The sequence below is a fragment of the Triturus cristatus genome, chromosome 2_1, assembly GCF_964204655.1.
Source record: "Triturus cristatus chromosome 2_1, aTriCri1.1, whole genome shotgun sequence".
Classification (NCBI taxonomy): domain Eukaryota; kingdom Metazoa; phylum Chordata; class Amphibia; order Caudata; family Salamandridae; genus Triturus; species Triturus cristatus.
In genome coordinates this window covers 184,564,676-184,585,725 of record NC_140581.1, presented here as the reverse complement: position 1 = coordinate 184,585,725, position 21,050 = coordinate 184,564,676, and the positions used below count along the sequence as shown (strand labels likewise).

Sequence of the window (21,050 nt, the reverse complement as noted above, 5' to 3'; positions counted from 1 at the left end):
TTGGCCACCCACTGAGGACAGGGGGATAAGGACAAAGACCTTCCCCTATAAACTATTTTACAGGCATAGTTGGACTGTTTGTTTTCTGTGGGCTTTTGAGGATCACCCATGCCTAGAAGAGAAATCAATGCCCTATTGCAGCTGTGATCTCAAACCAGCCTATCCACGGTTCTTCCTTTTTCACCCTGTTTTGAAATGCACATTGCAGTTCATGTGCACCTTTCTATAACGCTCATGTAATGTCATTAGGATCCCTTAGGGGTCGGGTCTCAGCCCCACACTATTTAATATTTACAAGAGTCCCTTGCCGAATTGGTGGAGTCCTTCAGGGCCAAGATAATCTCTTATGCCGATGGTCCCTAAATTGTTTTCTCCATTGGCATAGAGGTGACAGGTGAACAAGATGCTATTAACCATGCCTCTCGGCCGTTTTCCAGTGGTTGAGCTTTTTCCAACTGAAGTGTAATACTGAGAAGACTGAGGTGCTCAGTGTGGGTCATAACTCTGCCCTCAAGTTGGAAGTGTACTGCTCTGATGAGGCGTCTTCACCCAACAGACAAGTGGAAACCGTTAGTAGCCTGGGTGTGAAATCTGACAAATTGTCCTTCCATAATCAAACTAATTCAGTGGTTGGCAAGTGCTCTGGTATACTGCGCATGGTCAAGAAATGTCTGCACTTCCTGTCGATCCCAATAAGGATTAAAGTTGTCTTGGCCTTGGTCATGTCCAGGCTGGACTAGGCCAATGCCTTATACCAGGTCTGCTACAATATCTTGTGAGGAAACTTCAAACAGTACGACATGCTGCTCACTCTTAGGTTTCCCTAGAAGGGAGCCATTTCTCCACATTTGTGGAATTTGCACAGGATTCCTCTGCACAAGCAGATTCTATTTAGGACTCCTCTTCTGGTGTACAGGGCGCTTCACCACTCTGGGCCCGATTATCGGTCATATAGGATTTTCTACTAAACCCTTCGAGAAAGTTGAGATTCTTCAAAAACGACTTGGCCACGATTCCAAGAGTCTGCTATGCAAAAGTCTGCCGGCGGTCTATCTCTCTCTTAGGACCAGTGGGCTGGAACAATCTTCCTTTAGCGCTTACGTTCACAGAGGATGAAAGTCTGTGTAGTAAAATGCTCAAAACCGGGCTCTTTATCCAGTAGCCTGTTTGCTCGATTCTACTGTTGTTCTTACTGCTCTGTTGCGCCGGGACACTCTATTTGAGTAGCTGAGCCCCTAATAAATCCTTATTACCATAATATAACACAACACAAAACACAACCCAGAAGACAACACAAAACAAAACACAGAGCACAACACATAACATAACATTAGTAAGCCTGGGTAAGCACCCAGAAGCACGTAGTATTCTTGAGCTACTAGCTTTTCATTTCCTGTTACACATCTACTAACGTAAAGAGCTGTTGGTAAAGAAAACGCCAGCACTAAGTAAAATAATCACACACCACAAGTCGCCATTTAGCACTTGCATATGTTTTTGGGTGATATAACGTTTAGAACAATTTAAATAGCTTCCCTTTACTGACAATTTTTTTCCAAAATGTATCGAAACTCATTAGATTACACATACCCATGAAATCTTAGCTTGCACATTCCACTTAATGTTCTGTCTCTCTTTTAAATCGCAACCTTTGGAAAACATTGTGCGATGCGTCTTTGGTAGACCTCGAAGAACAACTTCAAATTGTCACTGACCTGTAGCATGTTGAGAAGAAGACTTCTAAACTTCGTCCCTTCCACCATGAAGAGCGCCATTTTGTCACAAAGTTTGGCAGCAGTGGAGGCAAAGCTCCTGTCCGTCACAGCTTTTCGATAAATAGTCTTTACAATTTCGCTTAGCATCTCCTCCGAGTTGGTGGAGTTCTGGGCTTCCTCCATGAAGGTTGTGAGGTTGGCATCCACGTCGCTGCGGTTGTTTCGCATGCTGTTCAGGATCTCTATCAGTTTGTCCATTTTGTTCTTTTGTGGGTTAGTGGTTTCCACTGTAACTTCATCCTGGGTTTGGGGACAAAAACAAGAGAGTCAAGTCAGTACTCCCATTTCCCTCCTTATGAATCAGAAATGTAAAACAGAGCGAGAGATCATTCAGGCTGTCATTCCAGAACTTGGTCAATTAAGATCCATTCTCAACTGAATGATGTGATTACAGTGAGAAATGCTGGGCTTAACCAACCAGAAGATCATTATATAGCTCAGCTCTGGGAGAGGGGACATTTTTCCTTGCGTTCTGTGGTGGTAACCCATGCTACATCATTCTTACCACCACCAAGGAGGTAACTGAACCAAGAACCAGCCCACTGGGCAGTATAGTGCAAAGAGATGTATGAGGGGAATCAGGCATGAAAGTTGCAGGTAAGAAGAAGAGCGGAGGTCGTGGCAGGTGGACACAAGGAGTGAGGAACCAGCTCATTGCCTTATTCTGAGTTAAGGAACACAACTTGTTTAGTGCAATGCACAAGTGGATCAAAAGTGAGACTCTTAGCGTTCTTCTCAAGGGCACAACATACTATGGACCTGATTTAGGACCGGTTACTCCATCACAATTTTGACGCATATCCTGCCCACTGAAATACAAATCCCATTATATCCTATTAAATGTATATTTTGTCTGACTGTAACTGCGAAACCGTTGTGATGGAGTAACCCTTCCTCCAAGATCTAAATAGTGTCCAGAGTCTATAATTACGAACTGCAGTTTCTATTATTATCCTTGGCACACAGGGGTTGACACAAGAATTGAAATTCGGAACTATTTGATAAATGTTACATTCCACAGACCTCGCCCCCAAACGGATATCAGTTGAATTAGAACGGGGGAAAAGACTCCGAAAACAGGGAAAACGTGGTATTTACTAATTTAAATACAGATTCCAACTATTGTACCTCATTTCCATGTGAAAAACGGAGGTATGTACCATGCATGCTAAATACCCCTAACTAGGGGTATGGTATTTACAGAGAGATAATACCTCACCCTTATCCGGCCCCCTTGTTAAAGGGACCTTACCATTGGGAACGGACATTAACAGTTAGTTGGAAACATCCCCCATCCGGTAGTACTAGAGCCAATAAAAAATAAAAAAGACGGATTGCATATAAATAGGTTTTTTCAAGGTCAATCATTTTCTAAGTGTGTCATAACGCATAATGAATAATCGGCCTCTAAAAAATGTGACCATAATGAAAGAAACCCCTTGCGTTTCTAATTTAACAAGGTAAACATGGTTTCTTGTGTAACTTCAGTGTTTATTTGCACCCACCGAGGGACATCTCCAACAGCCTGCCTGTTCTTTAAGCGCGCCCCGGTTGGCATGTCTCCCAAAGGTTCTGGTGATGCACCAAACATTCTAACAGGTGCATCACCATTAAAGGGCAAGTTACAACACATCTTTCCCTTTAACATATAACTGTAGAAAAAAAAAACTATGGCGGAAAAGGAAAGGAGTAAAGGAGGGGATAAAACAACATGAGGAAAGGGAGTTACAACACATCTTCCTTCTTGCCATATGATGACTGTACAGAGAACCAACCTATGACAGATAAGCAAAAGTAAGGAGGGGATTAGGAACAACAAAAGAGAAAAAGGAAAGAAGCAACAATCTACTAACTGCAGCACAGTATATATAGCAGAGCAATGAAAGAGAAAGCAACTATGACATTACTACTCTAAAATGGAATCCTGAAGGTACAAAGGTGATCTCACTTTTATCACGGCACAAATGACCACCTTGACCCTTACAATTACCTTTCTCCACACCACTAGGACCCGTAACCTCACTAAATATAGCCAACCGAGACATACTTCACCACCACATTCATCTTAACTTCGACAATATGTTTGGGACCCAAGAATTTAGTTTCTCCTTTCGGAGACCACACCGCTTTCTTTGCAGATATGTGTCACCAACTTTCCATTCACTGCTCCAACACACCCTTCTTGAGATCAAACCTATGCTTATATTTCGTTCGGTACCTTCTTCACTCTCACATCAACTCCACCACTGTTCCTATCTTTGTCACTCAACCACACTAGAGTGAGTTTAGAACTAGCCAACCTGCCTTTGAGTCTCTTAAATGGTGAGCATCCTGTGATGCTATTGGGTGAGCTCCTATGCGCCTGCAGCTTTTCTCACAATATACCTTTCAAAGGCATACCCGTATCAACAGCTGTTTGCGCACATGCCCCTACAAGCCTGTTCATGCTCTCAACTTACCCATTCGCTTCCGGGGCATAGAGAGCCGTGAGATGGTGAGTAATAGAAAGATCCTTTAGAAACTCTATCATCTCCTGCAAAGTAACGTGTACCCCATTACCTGTAACAACTAGTGGTATCCCTCCGCAAGAAAACATAGCCTTAAGAAATTCGATAATATATCTTGTGACCAGAGAATTTCATGCAACATGCTGAGACCCATTTTGATGTATAGTCAACCAAAACTACCACAAATATAGCTCATAGGGTGACAATACTTCAAAGGGCCCTACAATATCCATGGCTAGCTTGGTCCAAGGATGTTCAGGTAACTCCACAGGTGATAGTGGGGCAGTCCTGACCTTCCTGGATTTGTCATTACCCTTCCCTAACTACTACTTCCACCTGCTGGTCCACTTCAGGCCACCCATAAAACTCTCTCACTCTGCACTTCGCCAAACTCAGTCAAATATGGCCTTCATGTGCCAAATTGATAATTTTCTCACGCACATCAGGAGGGACTACAATGCTCAATTCATCACGTACATTCCAAAATCCCTTTGCACATTGGTGAATTTTGTTGATATTGGGCCAACAACGACTACCATGTCCATCACAATTTTCATAGTGGTATCTCTGGCAACACTGGGATCCCACTCAGATTTGTTGGGTGCTGGTTCCTTGACCCACAACACAAACTGTTCCGCACACCCTACAACCGATTTGTGCAGTAGCATTCTAGACAAATAATCAGCAGGAACATTCTTCAACCCTGTTAAGTATTCCACTATAAAATTATACTCCCAAAAGTCCCTAAATCCATCTCTTAATCCTGGGTGTGGTTCTCTCAAAAATCCTTCACGCAAACATGTGAACCAGCGGTTTGTGATCTGTTCTGACCAGAAAAGGCAAACCCCAAAGAAAAAAACTAAAATGATTGATGGCCCTCATACTGGCTAACGCCTCGCGCTCCATCACAGAGTAACGTTCCTCTGCCCCTCTGAGTGAGCATGAAGCAAAACCTATGACGCTCTCTTTCCCATCAACCATTTGCGAAAGCTCAGCACCCAACCCTCTCACACTTGCATCTGTGTTTAGGATACTCTTCTTTCATACGTCAAAATGCCCTAAAGTTGGCATACAAGCAAATTCATATTTAACTTAGTTGATAGCATCAGCACCATCCTCTGCACCCCTTTTTAGCAATAATCTCAACAGCTGCACCACACATGCAAATTTATAAATAAACTTGGAATAATATTCAGATAAACCAAGGAACAATTACATTTAATCCTTGTTGATAGGAGCTGGTTCTTGCAAAATCGCTTCTGCCATGTCAGTTTTGGGGCTGATGCCATCACTTGAAATAGTATGGCCTAGGTAAGACACAGCTCCCACTCCGAACTTGCATTTCTCGCTTTTGAGTGTGAGTTCTCACTCTTGTAGTCTTGATAGATCACTATTCAGAACATCATAATGACTAGATCTGTCTTTCCCATAAACCAATATGTCATCTTGTAAAAACAGAACTGAGTTTATACCCGCTGGAATTTCCTTCATCAACCTCTGGAAGCACTTAGCAGCAGATGCCAGTCCGAACGACATTCCGATAAACCTGTATGCTCCCAGAAGTGTGACAAACGAGGTCAAAGCTCTTGATTTCTCGTGTAGCATGACCTGGTGGTACGCAGATGACAAGTCCATCAAGCTGAACATACACGCACCACTCAGCATCGCTAAGGCCTCATTTATATCGGGTAGAGGCTGCCTGTCAACCCAAATACAACTGTTGAGGCTCCTCAAGTCCACACACATCCTGATCATGTTGCCCTTGTCCTTGGGAGCCAAAACAATCAGAGCCAACCACTTGGACGACTTTATGTCTTCTATCACTCCCATCTTCTGTAACCTGTCGAGTTCTTCCTGCAGAGATCCCAACATGAGGTTTGGCACCTTCCTTACTTTATGTACCACAGGTTGTGCTTGTGCTTTCAAAATTATTTTGTGTTTGAATCCTTTGAGAAGGCCTAACCGGTCACTGAAAACCCCTGGATATATTCCCATGATGTCCGTGTCATCATTCTGTCGGGTAAACAGCATTACTTGATCCGGTGTATTGGGATTCAGGATGATTCCAAGATCTCTCGGGTGGCGCCATCCAACGAGATTGTCACCTCTCCTAGCAACATGTACATTCCCTAAAGTCATGCTCCCGTTGAACACAATTGTTTGAACCGTATACCCCACCAAATCAATACTTTGCCCGCATAACCTATGGGATTGCTATCTGGTGGCTGCAGTAAAATGTTCTCCTTCCCAAAAATGCAATCCCAGTTGTTATCACTTATCAGAGTGTATGGGGATCCAGAGTCTGCTAAGACTGAAACAGACTTGCAGCGAATGTAAATGGCACACTTCAGCATCGTTACGACATCAGAGTCTACACCTTTCAAATCTTAAACCACACACCCCTCACCTTCCGTTATGTGAAGAATGGTTTGTTGGGCGTATGTCGCCTCATCATCCACAAGATTTACTTTAGCATTTCTGTAAACCCACGCATAATGTCCCTTTTTGCCACAATTGACACTTCGTGCAAAACAGTTAGGATAATTTGGGCCATGACTCTGACCTCCACACTTTGAACACCTCAGTTTAGCATCTTTACCTGAATTGGTATTCCATTTTTGCTCTTCAATTCTCCCTGCAAATTTCTCTGGTTTCCCAGTTAACTTTTGGATTACCATTGGCTGTGCACTTTGCTCTATATATTCTGACTCACCACCTTTTAGTACTGCAACATCCTCAGGTGGCGCAACAGCACTGTGCATTTCCTTCACCCAATTTGATGTGTGTTCTATGCTCTCCACAATAGGCATTGCTTCCTTCAGTCTAGGATTTTTTGCCAATAACATCTCCTGAGTCCTGGTGTCATTCGTGCACCATACAATTGATCTCGTATGAGTAAATCTGTTAGCATCTCAAATTCGCATGTCTGTGCTAGTGACTTAAGAGCCGCAAGATTATTTCCATCTCTCTCTCCCTTAGCTTGCACTCGCATGAATAACTTATGTCTCTCCATTACTACATTTAGTTGTGCACCAAAATGAGTTTTGTAGTAGCAAAACAGTCATTTCATAAACATCACCAGGCTCACCAACCCCTTCTTCCAATAGGTACTGGATCCAAATTGTCGCCCTTTAATTCCAAAGTTGTGAAGCAAGACCGCTTGCTTGCAGCTGAAAATATTTCCCCACCAATTGCTATTAAATATGAGTCAAATGATGGTTTCCATTTTCCCCATGGAAATGCTGGTTCACCACGTTCCGACAGGAATTGAGGTGGTTGACTCATTCCACTTGACATCCTGTAAAATAAGTTAAATAAACAAGCTAAGAAAAAAGATTAACACAATAACTATAAAATAATAATCTAACATGAAAGAATAAACTAAGGAATTAAAATAAATAAATCCTTACTATTGATTTCGTCTTCACACTGGAACTTAACTGCTGTGGTTAATTTGTTTTGACTGCACCGCATCATAAAATTTCTTACACTTCACACAAACATCCTCTAGCCATCTGACTATTAATATAGGAGTTGGCATTCATAACAGTCCAGCGTGATGTAGTTGACTCCACAGTAAACAATGTTAGCAGTCTCCTTGTGGTCCAAGCGTCGCTTCTTCTCTTACCGTGACACACACAATGGCCCTCGCTGTGACTGCTTCAAGGAATCCTTTCCGCTTGCTGAACACGTCAGAAGTATCCCGCGTCGTCACCACGGAACTTCACTCAGCGTTCTAGTCTCTTGAACAAATACGAGTTCACGTCTCTTCACGACTGCCACACATCCTTGTGAATTTGCATGCAGACGCCTTCAAATAATAACATGCTGAGGAAGCTTGCTCGTGCCTCAACTGTTCACTGCAGGCAAGTTGCTCGCGCTTCAACCGTTCACTGTAGGCAAGTACCCATTAATTTAATGATTAGCCGCACTAACTCTTTCACCCTGGTGGTATATAGCGTAGGAACATCTCCCGTTCCGTCTTCAAGGATGAGGCCGACACTAACTTTGCTCAAAATGCGTTATTCCAATAAAATGGCAACACAAACATCCCGTGCTCCGCACGCCGAGTTCTCTGGCGAGTGCTTTGTGTCTACAGCTCGTCGCCAGTAATAAAAGTAAACGTCTTGTTTCTTGTGTAACTTCAGTGTTTATTTGCACCCACTGAGGGACATCTCCAACAGCCAGACAGTTCTCGCAACTCTCCCCAGTTGCCAGGGCAAACCCAACATTCTGATGATGCACCTAACATTCTCACAGGTGCATCACCATTAAAGGGCAAGTTACAACACCGTTTCCTGTACATGAATCTTTTCCAGTGTAACGTACTCTGCTAGAGGCCACAACACTCGTGGACCAGAGGAAATAGTCTATCAACACGTCTGTTGAACACCTCTGGCACTTGGGAGCCAGCTGGGAAGCTAATTAAGACTGTGGACATAAAGTGCCAAATTATTTCTCCTACAAACCCCATCCTTCTTTTCAGAATTTAAGTGGACTACTGGTTACCATTTTGGCCACAGCAGAGTAGGTGAAGGAGGCTAAAGATGGTCAAGCAAGAAAACCTAAGACAGACACACTTTACATACCTTTGTCAAGCCTTCTTGTGACCACATTACCGAACGTTTGGAATTATGACGCCACTTTAGTCTAGTTCAGAATATGTCTCTGTTTTTGACTCTGCATCCAGAGAATAGGCATGATAAAAGCAGCGTGATTGGCGTGTTGCATTTATTGTTAAGGGGCATATTTCAGTCAGATTACAGAAGCTGGGAGAGTTGGGCATGAATACATACATACCACTAATACATGGTAGTTCAACAACATGTCGTCAGAATGGGGGGAGGGGCAAGTCTATGCTTACTTGTGAAAAATAGATTATCGATAATTCTAACAGACATATTGTGGTATCTGCTTCTCAGTGCTATGCATCTTTCCTGATCCTCTGCCTTGCTGCTCAGCCAGAGTGGATGTGCTGTGGAATGGTGGTGTATGTGAGGTAATGGAATGTTGGGGATGCCTGGTGGATGAGTGTCAGTTGGGAGTATGGGCTGAGTAGCAAGGGAGCTGCTCCTGGTGGGGCTTACCTTATGATCTACAATAAACCTTCATCTTCTATCTACACCTCGGCTACATGGACTTAGTTACCATTACCACATTTGGCGACGATCTGGATGAATCTACAAGTGCACCTGATGAACTTCTGAAACTTGAAACCTGAAGTAACTCCAAGGTAATGATCTACTTAATTTTCAACTATGGATCTAAAAGCATACTGGCACCCCTTTGCCCCACCAGTGACCACTTCACCGGTTGCCCTCTTCCCAAGTGTGCCAGTCCCTGCTGTAATTCTCTTTTGCTGCCTCACTGTTCTGCTGCTGCACCTCTGTTTCTGCTACCTGCCTGCCATTAAGCTTGCCTCTCCTGCTGTTTGAAAAGAGGTAATTTCTTTCCTGCTCCTGTAATTAAAGTTCTCCACGTTCAGCAGCGAGATTGAGATTTCCGTGTTCCTCTCAGCTGTGATTGTCTATGTCAAAGTGCCATGGCGCACGAAGAGTTTCATTATTGCTATTGTCCCTGTGTTGGACTGGAGAAATTATTTTCCTGATATAAAGAGGAGTGAGCAGTGTGTGGTAAAGCTATTTGGGAGAAGGACGAATTGGGAATGTGTTGTGTTTTTCCCCACTGTTGAGTGCACTCTACTTCAGCACTCGTGCGTTTGGATTATTATCGGGGCATCGTCATTAAGCGTTTGTGGTGAGTCCATTTTTATCTGCTTTTTGGGAGCTCAGACAAGACTTGGTAATAGCGAGCGTTATTCAACCGCCATTTGAAATGCTGGCACGTGCTCTTTTCAAATTGCTCACGAGCTCTGCACAACGCGCACCCATTCTTCGCACAGCCTTACCCATTGTCTACGTTTCCGCAACATCCATGTTTGTTCGACAAATTCTTTCTACGTCACCTCTGCTGTTTCACAATCCTTGGAGCGTCCTCCTGCTGTGAGCCACCCGGCTGAAACGTCTGGAGCGTGCTGCCATCTTATGGTTGTCTGAAGACTTGCCAACCACGTTTTTGTCCAATAAAGTTTCAGTCAGTTGAAACTCTACGGAAAAGGCACTATGGACCGCTTGTCCTCCGTCTGGACTTACCTCCTTTGTGGGAGAACCATGGTTATGGTGGAGGTACTGTTCCCTGCCGCAATTTCAATATATTTAGTGACTTGTGATGCCAATTACTGTGACGCACAATACCAATTTCTTCGTCACACAAGCCTTAAAACAAATTTCAGTAACAGCAGAATCTTGCGATGTCCGCATTCTTTGTTTTTCAAGTGGGAGCCTGCGTTTATGTAGTTGGTTTTGGTTCCGGACTTCCAATTTTCTACTTTCCTCCTGACTAGACACTGCAAAACATTTTATGGTTCCTGGATTTAACACGGACTTCAGGTGATGAGTCGCTCAACGGAGAGAAGTATCATCTCTTTAAAACTGTTTTTTTGCTAATGTTCAATGCTTTTCTCTTTACGTACAATGCCTCACTGTACTGTTGCTTTTCACTTTTATGGGTCAATCTGCTTTCTTATTTTCATAATGCTTAGCTGTTATGTGACTTTCCACTTTTCGCGCAGATATTTGTGCGTGGATTTGTCACCTACTGCATGATAATTTAAGTTTCATTAACCTATTTATAAGGTTCTGTTTGGGAATTCGTCTCTTTGAGGTTTTGTGATGAGTCTTTTGGCTATGTGACTTTCCATGTCACCTACTGTTACCTGCATGATATTTACTTCACTGTACTTTGTTACAAGTTTAATTTAGGGAATTTTTCCTGTTTGAGGTATCCTTTATTATAGCCTTTAGCTATGTGACTTGTCACTTTTGCATATTGCTTTTGTGGACTTGTTACCTACATGATTCTGGTTTTAAATTTCGGTTTTTGCTGGCAAGTTTTACGTAAGGGGACTCTTTTTCTCTGTTGGAGGTTTGTGTTTAGATAGCCTTGTCTATGTGACTTTGCACCTGTGCAATTTGTTTGTTGTGCATTAGTCACCTGCATGATTATTAACTTTACTGTTCGTTTTTACAAGTTTCCGTTTTGGGAATTTTCTCTGGTTGAGGTATGTGTTGCTATAGCCTTGCAGCTATGTGACTTTTGCGCATTTTCTTGTGCGTGTATTTATCACCTATGCTTTTTGTGCATTATATTCTACTTTATAGTATTTGGTTTGCATTGTTCTCAGTATGTGGGATTCTTTGCTGTGATTTTCTATTAATTTTGTCACGTCTATTCTACCTGTGTGCAAAGGCTTTATGCGTGAATGGTCTGGCATTTGAGGTTTATTCACCTATTTCATTCTTTTATGTACTCCTAACAGGTGTAGTTTCACCTTTCTTTCTGAGTATGTGAGTAAGAGAATCCTTTCTGGTTTCTCTTGTTGGGAGTACCTTTTGTTTTGTGGTTGTTGCGTTTTTACTTTTCATTGTTGGCGTTCATTGTTTATATATTCATGCTAGTCTGGCCATCTGGTGTGTTCTGGTGTGACTCTGAACGTTTTGTCCTGTGTTCTTTATATGCTTGTGTTGTTTTGCTGCGCGTTGGTGAGAAACATGTTCTATTCTCACATTTTTTCCTCATTTATGTATTTCTGTATGCTATTTTGTTCTCTACTGCCCTTTCAGTATGCCAAATTTTATATTTTATTGAAACCATTGTTGGTATTTGGCATCTTCTCCTTACTATTACTATTTTCCATTTTGCTCCGAAAAAGGGGAAGATGTGTGTGTTCTTCATTCCTTGTAATGTCTTCTCCTTCCATATTGTGATGTTTCGGTTAATCTCTTCTTATGGATTTATTGCTTGCCTTTCCATGAAATAATTTGTGTTCTTGCTTTGCAACTTTCCGTTAACGTTGCTTGCAGCATGTACACATTTATGTCTCTTACATTATGGACATGCTTACTTATTGTATTCATTTGATTGCTGTTATATAAGGGGGAAGATGTGTGGTATCTGCTTCTCGTGCTATGCATCTTTCCTGATCCTCTGCCTTGCTGCTCAGCCAGAGTGGACGTGCTGTGGAATGCTGATGCATGTGAGGTAATGGAATGCTGGGGATGCCTGGTGGATGAGTGTCAGTTAGGAGTATGGGCTGAGAAGCAAGGGAGCTGCTCCTGGTGGGGCTTACCTTATGATCTACAATAAACCATCTTCTATCTACACTTAGGCTACATGGACCTATTTACCATTACCACACATATATGTTCATTTATTTGTTTAATTCCTACTCCCTTTGGCACACATTGCTATTCCAGGTTGTTTGAGAGCAGAGGGTTCACAGGTTTGTTGGAGAAATAGTAGGGAAGAGTAGGCAGAGACATTTGGGGCATGGGCAAAGTGGGCAGTTGCCATGGGGCCCTACCTTCCAAGGTGCCACATGGGAAAGTGAACTTTCTATTTCCCCTCTGTCTATTTCTCTATCTCAACCTCTTTTCCTCTTATCAGCCCCCACTACATCTGACCCTATCCCTCTCAACTTATGCCACCTTAAGGATTTTCGACCCCTAGGCAAAACAGTGTTCAGCTGTTTTTAAGTGACCTGTTTTTGAAAGTTCAACTATAATTCAGTATTGTTTGGCACCATTCAGGCTTGAAGTAGCAGAAAATGAGTGTTAAAATTCAAGGTTGTTCCAAACAGGAGACCCCTACATAAGTCTTGCTCAGGGCCCTGAAAATCCTTTAATACATCACTATGCACAACCAAGATAGAGAGAGTGATGCAGGCAGGCAGGTACTTTCACAGCTCCATATCATTCATAGCCTGTATACTCAAGAAGTCAAAGACAGCCGAAGAGTATAAAAAAACCTCCTTTTTGAAGCAGCAATGTGCTTCATTGATCACCTGGCTCGCAGCCAATAATAAGGTGGCATCTATAATCAAACACACCTGTCGCTGATGAACACTGGAATGTACAGGTTGCCCAGCGACCATGTCAAGGATCAAATATACAGGATCCAGACACTAGGCATGGATACCCTGTATAAAAACCACAACACATCTTCCCCCCATATCATATATACAAAAATGAATAAACAACAAAAAAAAGCTGGAAGGACCCAAGAAAAATTGTAATCACCAGATACAAAAACAATGCACACACTACAATTGCAATGAGACGTCCAAAGGGTGGATTGAACAGAACAGTAACAATAATACAGTGTACCATGACAAGCATGAATTGCAAACACAATCACAACATAGCATAATCACCATGCCACACCGCTCGTAACTTCAGCCTTTTGGTAGATTCTCCTTCGCTCAAACTTTGACCATGTTTATCAAGACAACCTCTTTGGTCAGTAAAGCCATCTCCATACAAAGTCCTGTTAGCCCTCCAACAACAGTCACTATTTCCTCAGCCTAGACATGCTCCATACATCCCCAGAGTCTAACAGCACCACATTCTTTCTCACCTCCATAATAACAAACGGGCCCATGAATCTAGAGAGTCCTTTCTTTAAGATCCACGGTCTCCTGACGATCTCTTTCTCACCAACATTCCAACTCCTTATTGGAAACCATGCTCATCAAATCTGATCTTGTATTTCTCTTGGTGAGACAGTCTCTTAAACAGGGGACTTCCTTTAGAGATAGGGTGCTTCTCCACATGCTTCTTCATTCCATCAAAACCTAATTTCAACCACGCAGGGCTCAATTTATCAGGTGGCTTCCTGCTTCTCAACACAGAAATGGGGGCGACCGACATCACACAATTAGGTGTGTTGCAGTGAGCCCACCATGTCTCCCCAAGCATATACTTGAGTGAGGCTCTGGTTTGCAATGCTCTTTGTGCACAACTCTTCACCAATTTGTTCATACTCTCCCCCAAACCATTGGCCTGCGGAGAATATAACGCTGTTTTGTAATGCGTGATAGACAATTCCTCAAGAAAAGAATGCAGGTCATGGGCAATGGTCCCTCTAATTTCTTTCCTCTGTGTGAGGCAGTGGAGGGTCTCTGTGCGCTGCAACCATGGCTATGTGCGCCAGGAACCAGACCGCGGGTGTGTGCGGCGCCAAATGACACTCAGAACGTTTACTTTAAAAAGTGAAAAGATGGTGCATTTTCACACATACAGTGCCACAATAAGTGTCTTAAGGGCAGTTTCCAAATTGGATAAACACGCCATGACATGAATTGGTTACACAGGCAAGTACACTTCAAGTTTAGAAAAGCACAAGACTTAAACGGTGGTACCATCATAAGATTTTAATAAATATTCTTAACTTGAGCACTGTTAATTGGGTGGGGAAATGTTGAGAGCCTATACAATATCACATATAAACAATAAGGGAGACATGTCAAGTGGCATCACTAGAGGGGTGACAGGGTTGCTTCTCACCGCGATCTTTGGCATTTTTCCAGTGGTGATAAACTCGATCTAGGTCAACTTTCCCGTTCAGGAGGTAGGCCTTTGTCCTCATCAGCATATCCAAATGCTTCTGCTCTAGTCTATTCCTCAATTTACTCTTGATAGTATTCATGAGGCTGAATCCTCGTTCACAATCTGCACTAGATGCTTGAAACGTTGCGCAGACATCAACAAGCTGAGACACCACACTATACTGAGCAGCATTGCGTACAGTGAAATTCACCAAGTCTTGAAAGGTGGTAAATAACCCACCCTTTACATGTTCTGCCACCACATATTTATAGTCTCTGTATTGTCGAACAACATCTTCTGGTGTTTCGCAATCACCCAGGACCAAGACATTTTTATACTTTTCTACAAGTCTTTGTATATTCTCAGTCCCCAAATCAAAATGTGATTCTGCTGCCATTGCCTGGATTTCAAAACTTGCCCATTCTTTCAGCTCATCTTCAGGGAACCTTTTTTGCATGTGCTCACAAAGAAGGGAAACAAAAGACAAAATAGGCCCACTGTCAAACTCTTGCCTTTCCTTGTACAACACAATCGGATCTCTTACATTGCTGCTCCAAAAGACAGTGTCCCCCAAATACTGTTGCTTAACTCGGCTAATCTTTGCTCTTGCATACTGTACAGCTTCAACAGTAGTCAGAGAACTTTTTTGGAATAGTTTGCACAAAGATGCAAATTCACCCAGAATGTCATTAAGTACTGCAAGTGAAATATGGTAGTTGGAGTTTGATAGCTTTTTATAACAATATTTAGCAACTGGATCATTCTCCTCAACTTTCTCATGCTCAAAGTGCTTAAAAACAGCCTCGTAATTACGAATTAGTGCACCAACTGCAAAATGCCTTGAAAGCCACCGGACTTCATTCAGTGGTCGAAAAGAGACCACTTCACATTCAGTGACCGATGCAATTTCATTCAGCTTGGACTTCCTTGCAGGAGATTTGGAGAACACAGTGTAGACAGTCCTCAATAATGTCTCCATCTCTTTAACCATTGGAACCCTTTTCCAGGCATCATCAACTCCCAAATCCTCTCGATGGGCGACACAATGCTGCTCAACATGATGAGGTATGGATTGTTTAAGGCGAGTAGCAACACCATTATTTTTACCCAGCATCACGGACGCACCATCAGATGTGAACATGACCATTTTCATAAGGTCCAGTTCATTGGCAGTGTAGAATTCTTTCACAGCAGTAGTGATAGCCTCAGCATTACAACTAGTCAGCTTCACTATGCCCCCAAACTGTGTTTTGTGCTCTGTTGATGTTACTGGTCGGAACTTGAAGTACAGGATGAGCATTTTTGAAACAGAAATATCAGTGCTCTCATCAATTATCAATGTGTGATACAAAGCATGCCGAAGTTCTGCCATAGCTTCACAGTGTATCACGCTATTGATGGCCTCAAGGAACTCAAAGGCATAGTTCTTGCTCCTCCAGCTGTCTGGTATCTTGACATACAAAGCTAGGTGGTCATGGATGTCTTGTACAGATAACATTGAAGTATTCATCTTGACTGCCAGCAACACGTTGTTGATGAGAATCTTTATCTCTTCAGGCACAGATCTTTGGCGTTCAACTACTTCCATTCTATTTGTTTTGTCAGTTTCTGTCAGCATTGCCCGCACTCCATAACCAAACCTGGCAGCAGCACTTCTGTTTCTCAATATCACCATGGCAGACTTGTGTACTTTGCTAAGTAGATGGCGTTTCATGTAATCCAGTTTCCAGCCATCACTCCATTTCTTCCCTGTGGAAAAGTGCCCAACAATCTTGGCTTCGGCACATGCTTTGCAAATCAAGCCCACGTCTGGACGGTATTGAAAAAGTTCCCAGAGTTGCACGCGAACCTTGCTTCGTGATTTCTGCGTCTCAGCCTCCACAATTTCTTTCATCCACTCTTCCTTGAATACAAGGCAACATTTCTTCCTTTGTGGTGAAGCACTGCACTCTCCCAAAGTGACAGCTTTGTGCTTGAACATTTCCGTGCCCGCCAGTTTGAACCTGCTGTGCCACAAAGCCTGCAAGATAAGGGAACATGGCTTACGTTGACGCCTAGCTCATGAATACAATCCGTTATACTACAATGTTCAAGATGCACCACAGTTTAAGTCTACCAAACACTTACCTCTTCTGCTTGTACTCACGTACACCCGTTTAAATGTATGGGGTTCTGGCTGCGAAACCTGCAACAGAAGAAAACATGGGTAAGTATATTATACTACAATGTTCAAGACGTACCACAGTTTAACTCTACCAAACAATTACCTCTTCTGCTTGTACTCACGTAAGCCAGTTTAAATATGTGGGGTTCTGGCAGCGAAACCTGCAACAGAAGATGCACTACTTTAACTCTAGCAAACAATTACCTGTTTGTTCTGCCTGTACTCCCGTCTGCCTGTGCAATTGTATTCATAGTACGGTCTCACAAACCTGCAATAGAAAAGGGGTGCAGATTGTGATTCTATTTACCCAGCAACCCCCAACCCAACGAGGAACGTAAACAGAATTACCTTGTCTTTGTGGGTACTCGCACCTGACCACTCATATCCAAATACCTTACAGACTGGAAACATGCAATTGAAGACAAGATAGTCAGCAAACGCTTGAAGAATCACAAACTATGAATGGGACCGGACTAGAGACCCCAATCGGAAAAATGACCAAATAATTACCTGGGATTCCAGTCTAGAACAAACAGGCGTGTGCCCATGTGTTTCATTATGAGCATTCATTATAGTATTTATTTTCCCAATCTTATAGAGGTGAAAGGTTGTGTCGGCCTTCCACACATTGGAACCTTTGATCTGATGGTTCTACTGGGTGGTGGTGGCATCACTCCAAGAAATAATGTGGACTTCCAAGATCTTTTATTTGAGAGGAGTTTGAGGGGTCTGTACTAAACTGCAGGTGCTTGGTCTAGATCAGTGGTTCCCAAACGTTTGACTCCTGAGGACCCCCACTGACTCACCACTGGAAGCCGGGGACCCCCAGAAATGTGTATGATGTAAATTTCAAACATTAAAAGAGTAATTCGAAAAAAATAAACATACATGGGCACACAAAAACAAATACTCTAATTACTAATGATTTTAGTATTTTATATTGGAAGAGTTTGCAAAAAACTGGAACATGTAATGGGAAGGTTGGTGCTGCATCTCGGTGATTAACTTTTAAATAGTTAGTTTTATTTCACAGTGCAAGGCTCCTGCCAGGGCCAGAGTGGAAGCCCAAAGCAGCCCAGGCAAGTGGTTTCAGACCAGTCCCCATACAGTGCACACTAAGTGCAGTGAGTGGCCTCTCCCCCCAAGAAAATTAGGAATCAATGGTGCATTCGACAACAACATTTATCTAGTTAGTTTTATTTCACAGTACAAGGCTCCTGCCAGGGTCAGAGTGGAAACCCAAAGCAGCCCAGGCAAGTGGTTTCAGACCAGTCCCCATACAGTGCACACTAAGTGCAGTGAGTGGCCTCTTCCCCCCCCCCCCCAAGAACATTAGGAATCAATGGTGCAGTCTACAACACATTCATCATTCTATATTGAATTGTATTAGCTTTTAAGGAATAGTAAATGACAATCTTACAATGCACCAGCATACAACAATCTTTGTTGGGATTCTTCAATGATTCCCTTAATATCACCCTTCAACGGTGCCTCTCATTCCTCTGTCACATGTATTTCATTTGTTTTATAGCATCTCTCATACCATTGTAGGATGTCAGAGCACTTTACATCTCACACACATAGAGACAATGAATCATGTGCGTAAATCAGTGTAGAGAAAATGTTACATACAAAGGGGACTACAAGGTGTAGGAGTCAAATGTCATTCATACTGGTAGGCATTTTTAAAGAGTGCTTGTCTGGAAAAGCACAAATTCAGGATTCGGAACATAACACAGTGGTTAGCATTGACTTTAACAATAAAAATGTATTTCCACCCAAATAAACCCCTTTAGCAGCATCAGGATAATGAAAGACCGGTAAAAACATAAGTTACTAATTTGTACCATGCAATGTGTAAGCAGATCTTTGACGACAGTTTATAGGTCACTGAGCTAGATTATGATTGTCTCTTATGAGCTGCAGAGTAACAAAAGAATCTGTGACAAAAGCAGTGACCAACTGACCTATGCACATAAAATACTGTTTTTTAAAATACATGGTATGCGTTTTTTGCAGCAGGCATATTAACCCTCTGTGCTACATTAGATAAGTGAAACCTGCCCTATACCTCCCAATTTGTCCGTCTACCCCTCCGCCCCCACTTACTTTCTGTTACTGTCCCACTGTTTTTTTTTGCATCTTTTTGCAAACTCGACCCGAAGGTATTGGAGCACTTTAAATGAGCACCGTCTTTACATTACATATTCAGGCACAGGGAGATTAAGTGATTTGCCCACAATCACAGGATATGGACGCGACCTCGAGTCTCGAACTCTGGCCCCAAAGTTCATCAGAATGCCTGATAATAGTCCCCGCACCGCACTTTACCAACAAAAAGAGTAGAGCCAGTTTCAAAATACAGCGTGTACTTTCTGAAAGTACACGCTGTGTTTTTAAACTGGCTCTACTCTGTTAGTAAAGCGCAGTGTGGGGACGATTGTGGCCTTTTGTTTAAGTATTGATGGTAATCAGAGCCCCTTCACGGGCTGTGATTACCATCAATACGTAAACAAAAGGCCACAATCAGCCCCGCGCTCTGCAGCCACACGCCCCCGAGCCCCCCCAAACTGCCACAAGCCGCCCCAAGCCCCCCCCCAGCCACCACAAGCCCTCACAAGCCCCCTTACCTGCACTCTTCACGACTCCTCTCCGGCACCGCTTCAAAAGTGCCTGCTTTTTGCGCCGCCCGCTTCTTTAAAGTGGCGGCTCCTCTCTTGTGGGACGTCCTGGCTGCGTTGTGCGCGCTCCCCAGACGGCAGTGCACGCTGACGTCAGGGGAGGTGCGCGCGCGCCTTAAAGGGAACGGTGGTCATGGGATGCAAATTGTACACAATTGTCAGTGATGAGACACTTGGGTATGCCCACTCCGGAGAATTCCTCAGAGAGGAATTCTATCATTGTCCGGGTGTTTACTAAAGGTACACACAGTTACCACCCACTTAGAGATATAGTCAATCAATAATAACAAACAACATTCATGGTTTGCCAAAAGTTCAAAAGGGCCAGCAATATCCAACCTCAACTTGGACCAAGGCTCTACTAAAAGGACCTCCACAGGTGACAACGGAACAGTTCATGTCTTCTTACTCTTATCACTGTTAGCACACTCCCAGCAAACTTTCAAAACTTCTTCAGTTTGTTGATCCATACCTGGCCACAGATACCATTTACAGACCCTTGCTTTCGTTAAGTTCCTGTCAAGATGTCCTTCATGTGCTAAATTAATATGCTTGTTCCATAGACCACGAGGCGGTATCACCCTTTGCCCCCTCAACAGTTTTTCCGCAATAATGCATAATTAATCTTTCACATTTAAACTCTTTAAGGAGTCCGGCACTTCTCTGTCAAATGGCCAACCCCTCACAATGAACCCTTTAAGCTCGTCCAAAATCTAGCCCTCTTGGCATGCTAAGGACTACTCATCAGCATTAACTGCCGACTCACACACACACACACACACACACACACACACACACACACAGAGAGTTCTCCACTCCTGCACTACACTGATCCACAGGCATCCTTGATAAACAATCCACCACTAGTTTTTTTTGACCAGGCACATATTCCACCCTGAAGTTCAATTCAGTTAACCCTTCTATCCATCTTTTAATCTGTGGTGATTAACTCTACACATCCCTGCACGTAAAATTCTGACATAGGCCGATGATCCAATCTGACCACCACAGGTAGACCCCACAAGAAAAACTTGAAATGGTGATTGCCGAATACACAGCCAGTGCCTCTTGCTTAACTACGGAATACCGCTTTTACGCTCCTCAAAGCAAACGAGAAGCAAAAGCCACAATCCTTTGCTCACCATTGACAATTTGAGAGAGAACTACCCCCAAACCACTCAAATTGGCATCTGTCTTCAGTAGTTGCACACATCAAAATGCCCAAGGGTAGGCATATTCTATATAATATCAATTATGCTATTAAAAGCAAAAGTACACTCCTCCGACCACACAAACTTTGCATTCTTCTTCAACAATAATCTTAGAGGCAATGACAGACTAGCAAAATTAGGAACAAACTATGAGCAGAATTCCGCCAGCCCCTGTAAGGATTGAACCGGATCCCTATTCTGTGGTATGGGTGCCTTCACAATGCTTTCAGCCAAATCCAATTTAGGACTAATTCCATCTTCAGAAAT

The 21,050-nt window shown here is 43.0% G+C and overlaps 1 protein-coding gene across 5 annotated transcripts in view; it reads right to left on the bottom strand.

The window, feature by feature from the left end:
* The window catches only part of CTIF (cap binding complex dependent translation initiation factor), a 1,024,851-nt gene that overhangs the window by 342,059 nt on the left and 661,742 nt on the right, over positions 1-21,050 (bottom strand). For all 5 annotated transcript variants that reach the window (XM_085629575.1, XM_085629546.1, XM_085629566.1 and 2 more), the window contains one exon: positions 1,716-2,015. In XM_085629575.1, coding sequence (XP_085485701.1) covers positions 1,716-2,015 — 300 coding nt within the window. The remainder of the gene's footprint in view (positions 1-1,715; positions 2,016-21,050) is intronic.